Source organism: Sander vitreus, chromosome 18, assembly GCF_031162955.1.
Source record: "Sander vitreus isolate 19-12246 chromosome 18, sanVit1, whole genome shotgun sequence".
In the NCBI taxonomy this organism is placed as follows: Eukaryota; Metazoa; Chordata; class Actinopteri; order Perciformes; family Percidae; genus Sander; species Sander vitreus.
Window position 1 is genome coordinate 225,001 of NC_135872.1, and position 9,562 is coordinate 234,562.

At 45.2% G+C, this 9,562-nt stretch overlaps 1 protein-coding gene across 1 annotated transcript; it reads right to left on the reverse strand.

Moving 5' to 3' along the window:
- Positions 1–2,628: 2,628 nt before the first annotated feature.
- LOC144533302 (photoreceptor outer segment membrane glycoprotein 2-like) lies at positions 2,629–7,964 on the reverse strand. Its single transcript, XM_078274576.1, has 4 exons — positions 7,606–7,964; positions 5,380–5,672; positions 4,180–4,426; positions 2,629–2,886 (listed from the first exon to the last, which is right to left on the reverse strand). Exons 1-4 carry the CDS (start codon positions 7,891–7,893, stop codon positions 2,629–2,631), a joined length of 1,086 nt encoding a protein of 361 aa, XP_078130702.1. The 5' UTR covers positions 7,894–7,964.
- Positions 7,965–9,562: the final 1,598 nt, after the last annotated feature.

Genomic DNA, 9,562 nt, shown 5'->3' on the forward strand with positions numbered 1-9,562 from the left:
AGGACAGAACAGAACAGGGAGGAGGGAAGGAGTGGTAGCCACTCACTCCTTCACTGTGCCGTACATTAATAATCTACTCACATACATACCTGGACTCTCTAACTGCTCTTAACTGCTACTTTATGATAAATGTCATTTATTTATTAACTGGATAATAACACAACACCATACACAGTCCTATATATTTATATATTTATCTGTAGTTAATTGTTGTTAAGCTGTTACCTAACCCTACCCCCCCCCCCACACACACACACACACACACACACACACACACAGACAGACAGACAGACAGACACACACACACACACACACACACACACACACACACACACACACACACACACACACACACACACACACACACACACACACACACACAGACACACAGACACACAGACACACACACACACACACACACACACACACACACACACACACACAGAAACACACACACACACAGACACACACACACACACACACCCACACACACAGACAGACAGACACACACACACACACACACACAGACAGACACACACACACACACACAGAAACACACACACACACACACACACACACACACACACACACACACACATACATTTGATTATTTACTGTGACTCTGAGAGGAAGAAAAGAATAAAAGGTGAGGGGGTAGAATATCTGGGGCACTGAGGACCACGTGTTCATCACCATGACAACCTGCTCCCCTGTGATTGGCTGCTGGTGGAGTAGCAGTTCTTCAGGAAACCAGCAGGGGGAGACAAACACCACCACAGACAGAGAGACATTTAGAACTGAGAGAGACTTTATTACATCTACACACATATAGTAGCTCATTTACACACAGAAACCCTGCCACACACACACACACACACACACACACATACACAGACACACACACAGACAGACACAGATACACACAGACACACACACACACACACACACACACACACACACACACACACACACACACACACACACACACACACACACACACACACACACACACACACACACACACACACACACACACACACACACACACACACACACACACACAGACAGACACACACACACACACACAGACACACACACACACACACACAGACACACACACACACACACAGACACACACACACACACACACACAGACACACACACACACACACACACACACACACACACAGACAGACACACATACACAGACAGACACACAGATACACACTGACACACACACAGACACACAGAGATACACACAGACACACACACACACACAGACACACACACAGACAGACACACACACTCAGATATCCACACACACACACACACACACGGACATGGAAACACAGACAATACAATATATTACATTTTGACTTTTCATTGCATAATCCATTGTTACAAGGCTGCTTCCAGTCTTTGTGCTAAGCTAAGCTAACGTCATGCATAGACAGAAATCTCATGACCAGGGGCAGACTGGGACTAAGATTCGGCCCTGGCCATCCCGTCCCTTACCGGCCCAATTTCAAATGGGGACGTTATTGTCTTTGTAACTGTAAAAGGCTCACGTGAGATTAGAGACCAGCAGCATGAGGCGCACTTACAGGCTTTCATCATTAAATAATACATGTTATACTGGAGCAATTCATAACACCTTCAAATAAACTAGCATGGCACCATCTCACAATAGAATGGAAATGCTTACATATTTAAACCATATGACATACTTAAACACCCAAAACATCAACGTGTGAAGACTAGCGGACCTGATGCAAGCTTTTATTTTGAAAAGCAGAAGCCCGACGGCACCAGACGGGAGGCTCCAGGCTGCAGCCGTACAGTCTTGCATATTTTTCTCAAACTAGTGTAAAACGCCAGTGTTGTCACATTATTATTTTTTTCCAGCGGCCCAAATCGGCCCAAGAGTTCATCGGCCCTTCTGGCATTTGCCAAAACTGCCAGATTGCCAGTCCGCCTATACTTATGACTCAAATTTCGGACTGTTCCTTGAAAAAAAATGGCCTTGCAGCATTGCATCGTTGCATCGTTGCATCGTTGCATCGTTGCATTTTTGCATTTTTGCATTTTTGCATTTTTGCATCGTTGCATCTTTGCATCGTTGCATTTTTGCGTAAATTATTTTAATTGTCAGTTTCATATATCGTTTTCTGTTCTTTTACATACAGCAAATAAAATCCATTCCAGTATTTCCTCTATGCATTCCGTGAGTCCGAGCTCAAGGCAACTGTCTGTGGTGAGTTTAAATGTCTGTGATAACAGCAGGACAGTCGCATACTCTCTTTTAAAGTCAGCTGAACAGCTGAAGATCACGTTGTCGTAGCCTACCGGTTACAATCAGGCTCGGTGGTGAACATTATCTGAGCTACACACTGAGTATTTGGTTCAAACAGATCGTGATGCAGTTCTGCCCTCATTGTTCTCCATGAAGTTAGCTGGAAGTGAATGTAGCCGCAGTGTGTTTTCTCCGTGGACTGACTGCGTCTTCCCCTCTACCCAGCGTTGGACTCCACTAGCAGTTCAGTGGTTTCGACTCTGACAGTGGACGCATATTGTCAGAGTCTCCCGAAGCGGGGCGGAGCGTCACTGGAGGTTTTCCAGCCCAAAACGCTAGCTGGTCTCGGGGATGTGTGCGCAGCGGGACGGCAGCTCGCGCTCGGTGGCGGCTGACGGGATGTTGATGTTGGGGTCGTCGTCATCGCCCTGGTAACACTTCCCGAGGTTCTTGATGATGTTGAAGTTGGAGCGGGCTGTTTCTGCCAGACTGTTCTCCAGAATCCAGCCTTCTGACTCAGAGTCTGGGTTGCCCAGCCTTATAACGTTCTCCATCGCCGTCTGCAGGTACCGGACCCCCGTCAGAACCAGCAACTGCACGGTGGAAGAAGACAAACACACACTGGATTTAGTCATACATGGCGAACATGGAAAGCTGCATTGCCTCCTAATCTGACGTCAGACGGATAAAACACAGAGTGCAGATGGAGACAGCAATCGTTTTCATTAAACAAAGCTTCCTGGGTGGTCCTGCTGTGCACCCTGCTACCTCCTGCTACGCCCTGCTACCTCCTGCTACGCCCTGCTACGCCCTGCTACCTCCTGCTATGCCCTGCTATGCCCTGCTACGTCCTGCTATGCCCTGCTACCTCCTGCTACGCATCCTGCTACCTCCTGCTACGCCCTGCTACGTCCTGCTACGTCCTGCTACGCCCTGCTACCTCCTGCTATGCCCTGCTATGCCCTGCTACGTCCTGCTACCTCTTGCTACGCCCTGCTACCTGCTGCTATGCCCTGCTACCTCCTGCTACGCCCTGTTACGTCCTGCTACCTCCTGCTACGCCATGCTACGTCCTGCTACGCCGTGCTACATCCTGCTACCTCCTGCTACGCCCTGCTACCTCCTGCTACGTCCTGCCCTGCTACGTCCTGCTACCTCCTGCTACGCCCTGCTACCTGCTGCTATGCCCTGCTATGCCCTGCTACCTCCTGCTACGCCCTGCTACGTCCTGCTACGTCCCTGCTACCTCCTGCTACGCCCTGCTACCTCCTGCTACCTCCTGCTATGCCCTGCTATGCCCTGCTACATCCTGCTACCTCTTGCTACGCCCTGCTACCTCCTGCTATGTCCTGCTACCTCCTGCTACGCCCTGTTACGTCCTGCTACCTCCTGCTACGCCCTGCTACGTCCTGCTACGCCGTGCTACATCCTGCTACCTCCTGCTACGCCCTGCTACCTCCTGCTACGTCCCTGCTACATCCTGCTACTTCCTGCTACCTCCTGCTACGTCCTGCTACCTCCCTGCTACCTCCTGCTACGCCCTGCTACCTCCTGCTATGCCCTGCTATGCCCTGCTACCTCCTGCTACGCCCTGCTACGTCCTGCTACCTCCTGCTACCTCCTGCTATGCCCTGCTACATCTTGCTACCTCCTGCTACGTCCCTGCTACGTCCTTCTACCTCCTGCTATGCCCTGCTATGCTCTGCAGTGCCCTGCTACGCCTTGCTACACGTTAAAGGGATGGCAATAGTCTCGACCAAGCACGTTTACTTATAGTGCTAAAGGGATCCTCCATCTCTCCTCCCTCTCTCCTCCCTCACTCCTCCCTCTCTCCTCCCTCTCTCCTCCATATATATATATATATATATTTAGAAAGAGTGTCTCACCTCAAAGAGCCAGATGAGCAGCACCGTGAGGCCGATGGACTGCAGGATTTGGGTGTAGTGCTCCATCAGTGCCGGCCGACAGCCCCTCCTCCAAAGGTTCAGCTGCTGGCTCTGCCGGTCAAAGTTAAAATGTGCCGAGCGGTCGCTGAGTCGCTGCTGGATGCACGGCCGCGGGGATGCCGTGCTGCAGCAGCTGAAGGGAACGCCATCCATCAGGTACTTCCTGTCCACGTTACTCCGCAGGCGGCTGTAACACAGAGATACAGTTAGGAACTACACTCTTATTAATACTTCCTGTCCACGTTACTCCACAGGGGGCTGCAATAGGTGCTTTCTGACCGGATAGTACTTCTAAGCAGGTCTAAGAACTACTCTCCCCCAAAATCTTTTTTTTTCCGTTTGCATTCCCACTGGCCAAGTGGCCATAGGGACTGGTAGGAGGGGTAAGGGAGGGACGCAGGCAAGGCAACGATCTTTATAGCATCGTCACTAGACCTTAGCGCCACATACACATGTGTGCTCCCTGCTAGCAGCCGTGTTCTGCGGTCTGGCGTGTTGTGCAACCACGCCCCAAGGCAATATTTCGCTGGCCAAAATTTGCCTGGTGTTTCGCTGTGTGGAACCATAGACAGTATATAAACTGGAGCAGCAGACCCCGTGTCTCTGGACGGAGACCAGTGACGTCTCTTTCCCGGTGATGGCTGAGCGTTACTGAGCAGCCTCCAACTGAGCTTGAAGACGTAGATGTGACGTGAGCAACCTGTCTGAAAGTTGGAAGTCTTCTGGTAGCTGTGCCAAGAGAAATCTCAATCATTCCCAATCTAGCAGAGACGGAGAGCGTAGGTATATGTAAGGAGATAACATAGACACAGGCTCATTATTGATCACTAAAATGATAGTTAACATTAGTCATTACACTTAAACAGCTGATGGAAGTCCAAACTGCCTGAGAGCTTCTCCTGTACTAAACGCTAAACGAGTCTTTAAACGCTTCAGATGTAAAGGTATTCTCTGTCAAAGTGACGTCAGAATGAATGGCAGTCAATGGGATGCTAACGGGATGCTAACGGGAGGTGATGGCTTGGTAGCATCAAAATGGCGCCATAGGAGGTTTGCGGTACGAGGAGAAGCTTACCCCCTTGGTTGATAGCTGTGTTGCTAGCTGTGTTGCTGGCTTTGGCTTTGGGAGACTCTACTTACTCTCTCACGCTGCTGTTGTTCATGTCCAGGTAGCGGCTGCTGACCCACTGGACCTGGAACCAGTCCCGGTACCCCGAGTTTCCGCAACACTGGAACTGGATCTGCAGGAGGTCCAGCGTCTTCTTGAGGTAGCAGCGGCCCGGCGTGTCCGTGTCCTTGTAGTAGCGCATGGCGTTCCTCAGGCCCAGGAACAGCGCCTCCTCCAGCTGGCTGCTGATGCTGTAACACATCACCGCGCCCGCCAGCACGCATGCCGTGAACACCAACGTGCACACCACGTATGGCATCATCACCTGCACAACAACAAGGGGTTAAAGAAACACGCCGACTTATTGGGACTTTATCTTATTCACTGTAACCCCCAGAGTTAGATAAGTCCAGACATACCCTTCTCATCTCACAGCGCGTTGTAGCTCTTTCTGATGGCTCCACCGGTAACTGGCTCCATCTAGCCTAGCTTAGCACAGATGGAGCCAGTTACCTCCAGGATCTTTGCTAAGCTAGGCTAGATGGAGCCGGTTACCTCCAGGATCTGTGCTAAGCTAGGATAGATGGAGCCGGTTACCTCCAGGATCTGTGCTAAGCTAGGCTAGATGGAGCTGGTTACGTCCAGGATCTGTGCTAAGCTAGGCTAGATGGAGCCAGTTACCTCCAGGATCTGTGCTAGGCTAGGCTAGATGGAGCCAGTTACCTCCAGGATCTGTGCTAAGCTAGGCTAGATGGAGCTGGTTACGTCCAGGATCTGTGCTACGCTAGGCTAGTTGGAACCAATTACCTTCAGGATCCGTGCTAGGCTAAGCTACCAGTGGAGCCATGAGAAGGGTATGTATGGACTTATCTAACTCTGGGGGATACGGGGAATAAGATAAAGTCCCAATAAGTTAGTGTGTTCCTTTAAATATCTCTTATCTAATATTATATCTCATATCTCATATTATATCTCATATTATATCTCATATCTCATATTATATCTCATATTATATCTCATATCTAATATTATATCTCATATCTAATATTATATCTAATATTATGTCTCATATCTCATATTATATCTCATATTATATCTCATACCTAATATTATATCTCATATTATATCTCATATCTCATATTATATCTAATATTATATCTCATATCTAATATTATATCTCATATCTAATATTATATCTCTTATTATATCTCACATCTAATATTATATCTCATATTATATCTCATATCTAATATTATATCTCATATCTCATATTATATCTAATATTATATCTCATATCTAATATTATATCTCTTATTATATCTCACATCTAATATTATATCTCATATTATATCTCACATCTAATATTATATCTCATATCTCATATTATAGCTCATATCTAATATTATATCTCATATCTATATCTCATATTATATCTCATATCTATATCTCATATCTCATATTATATCTCATATCTCATATTATATCTAATATTATATCTCATATCTCATATTATAGCTCATATCTCATATTATATCTCATATCTCTTATTATATCTCATATCTCATATTATATCTCATATTATATCTCATATCTCATATTATATCTAATATTATATCTCATATCTCATATTATATCTAATATTATATCTCATATTATATCTCATATCTCATATTATATCTAATATTATATCTCATATCTCATATTATATCTCATATTATATCTCATATCTAATATTATATCTCATATCTAATATTATATCTCATATTATATCTCATATCTAATATTATATCTCATATCTCATATTATATCTCATATCTAATATTATATCTCATATTATATCTCATATTATATCTCATATTATAGCTCATATTATATCTCATATCTCATATTATATCTCATATCTCATATTATATCTCATATCTCATATTATATCTCATATTATATCTCATATCTAATATTATATCTCATATTATATCTCATATCTAATATTATATCTCATATTATATTATATCTCATATTATATCTAATATTATGTCTCATATCTCATATTATATCTCATATTATATCTCATATCTCATATTATATCTCATATTATATCTCATATCTCATATTATATCTAATATTATATCTCATATATCTCATATCTCATATTATATCTCATATTATATCTCATATTATATCTCATATCTAATATTATATCTAATATGTCTCATATCTCATATTATATCTCATATCTAATATTATATCTCATATCTCACCATCTTCCAGCGCAGGAACTTGTTGGTGTCGGTGCAGTCCAGGCAGATTTTCCCGCCCAGGAAGTTGATGGCGCACGCCACCAGCCCCGTGGTGATCAGCATGTGCGGCACGTATAGGATGCCCTGCTCCGACATCACTTCCTGCCGTTTCTGGATCTCTACTTTGAGGAACAATCCAAGTCCGAAGAGGATCGCTCCGGTCAGCACCGAGATCCAGTTCAGCAGCCAGAGAAACTCAGCGAGCTTCTCTCTCTCCGCCTTCGTGAACGTCAGCTTCCCAACCGCCATGACTTTGGTTTTTGTGTGTTTATCACGTCCAAGCGGACGGAAACACGAAGGGAAACTGGAGCACCTTATGCACTTACGAACACTTGATGCCTCTGATTTCCTGAATCACAAGGTCCTGATTTGATTCAATACCGATTGGACTAGGAACTACTAGGAAAGGTCCAGGATTTCCGTATACCCACTTACAAAAACGCAAGGCTACCGTTACGTAACGATGATTGTTGTGTGAGAAAACGGTCGTACATTCGTCTGTGGAGCGAGTTGCCTATAGGAACAACAACGCCGTTGCTTGGCCGTCATTCTCTGCGCAAATTTGAAATTAACAAATGTGAATCACTAAAGTGAAATGAAATGAAACTCCACTCTCTCAGTGATTTGGTAAGCCTGCTCCTGAAGTTATACTGCCGCTTCGGATCCCATTGCAGTGGACGTTAACGTTACTGAAACTACAGGAAATGAGCCAGGTGAGGCTGATGCTTTACACGATAACGTTACAATAAACCTATGGGGTTGTTGCTCTGGGATGCATCGCTCTGGGACGGGCAAGTCTAATGCTAGGAGGGAATAAATTACAGTATACTCACTACAAAATACTACACCACTGGATCACGGATACTTCAGTCACAACGCAGTTTATCCTGGATATGAAAGAGATTCTCAGAGAACTAACGCTGTGAACTGTACCAGGAAGCCTCTAAGCTGCTGCATTATTAAACATATTAAAGGTGCTGTAGGTAGGATTGGGAAGATCCAGGACTTAACATCGACAACTTCTCAGTCCCTCCCCACTTTCTGCTAAAGCTCAAAACGGTCTCCTAAGCTCCTCCCCCCATGAGGGAGAATGAATGTGTGTGAATGAGCAGTGATTGACACGCAGTTAGACACTCCCCCCCAGCCCTGATTGGTGCATCTGAACAGTTAGACACTCCCCCTGGCCCTGATTGGTGCATCTGAACAGTTAGACACTCCCCGTGGCCCTGATTGGTGCATCTGAACATTTAGACACTCCCCCTGGCCCTGATTGGTGCATCTGAACAGGGCTCCAGGCTGTAGGTGGAGCCAGAGGAGCTGATTATTTGAATGACCTGCTTCCTGTAGTTCTACTAGAACATAGGGTCAGTTTCAGCAGATATGACAGAAAGGGAGTTTTAGAAGACTCACCTGCTGCAGCTTTAATGTTGTTGTTAAGAATTGACCCAAATATCTTCAGAGCAGAGACGGTTTACCTGAAGACGGCCAACATGTCTCCTAACTCTGGATCGTTATTTATCCTGACATGGAGTCCTTAGGTGGGTTAGTTTCAGATGCGCCAGGGTTTTCCTGCCATTATATTTAAGCTGTGTTTGGAGACAGAAACAATCTCTGTGCACACTGCGTGCATCAATCTCTGTACGGAAAGCCCAAAGTGCCATCAAACAGCTACGTTTTAAACTTGATTTACATTTAAAAACACTGCTTTTAACATCCTTTTGTAAAAAAAACGCAGCTTTTTACGTTGAAAAAGAGTTGTAGAAAAGCAGCTTTTTTCAGCGTTTGTTGTGAAGTTTCCACAGAAAAAAAGCATGCCAGTTTCTCTCTCTCCAAAAAAAGTCTCCTAAGTTTGGAGCATTATTTATCCAGAGTTTAAAGTTCATGCAGGTTTGTGTCTGTGTCACAGAGTTGATCTGGA

Coding starts and splice junctions, on each gene's coding strand:
- LOC144533302 (XM_078274576.1), bottom strand. CDS start 7,893: ATGGCGGTTGGGAAGCTGACGTTCACGAAGGCGGAGAGAGAGAAGCTC. Junction 4,427..5,379: donor AACAACAGCAGCGTGAGAGA/GTAAGTAGAGTC, acceptor TCTGTGTTACAG/CCGCCTGCGGAGTAACGTGG. Junction 2,887..4,179: donor TGCTCATCTGGCTCTTTGAG/GTGAGACACTCT, acceptor TCCACCGTGCAG/TTGCTGGTTCTGACGGGGGT.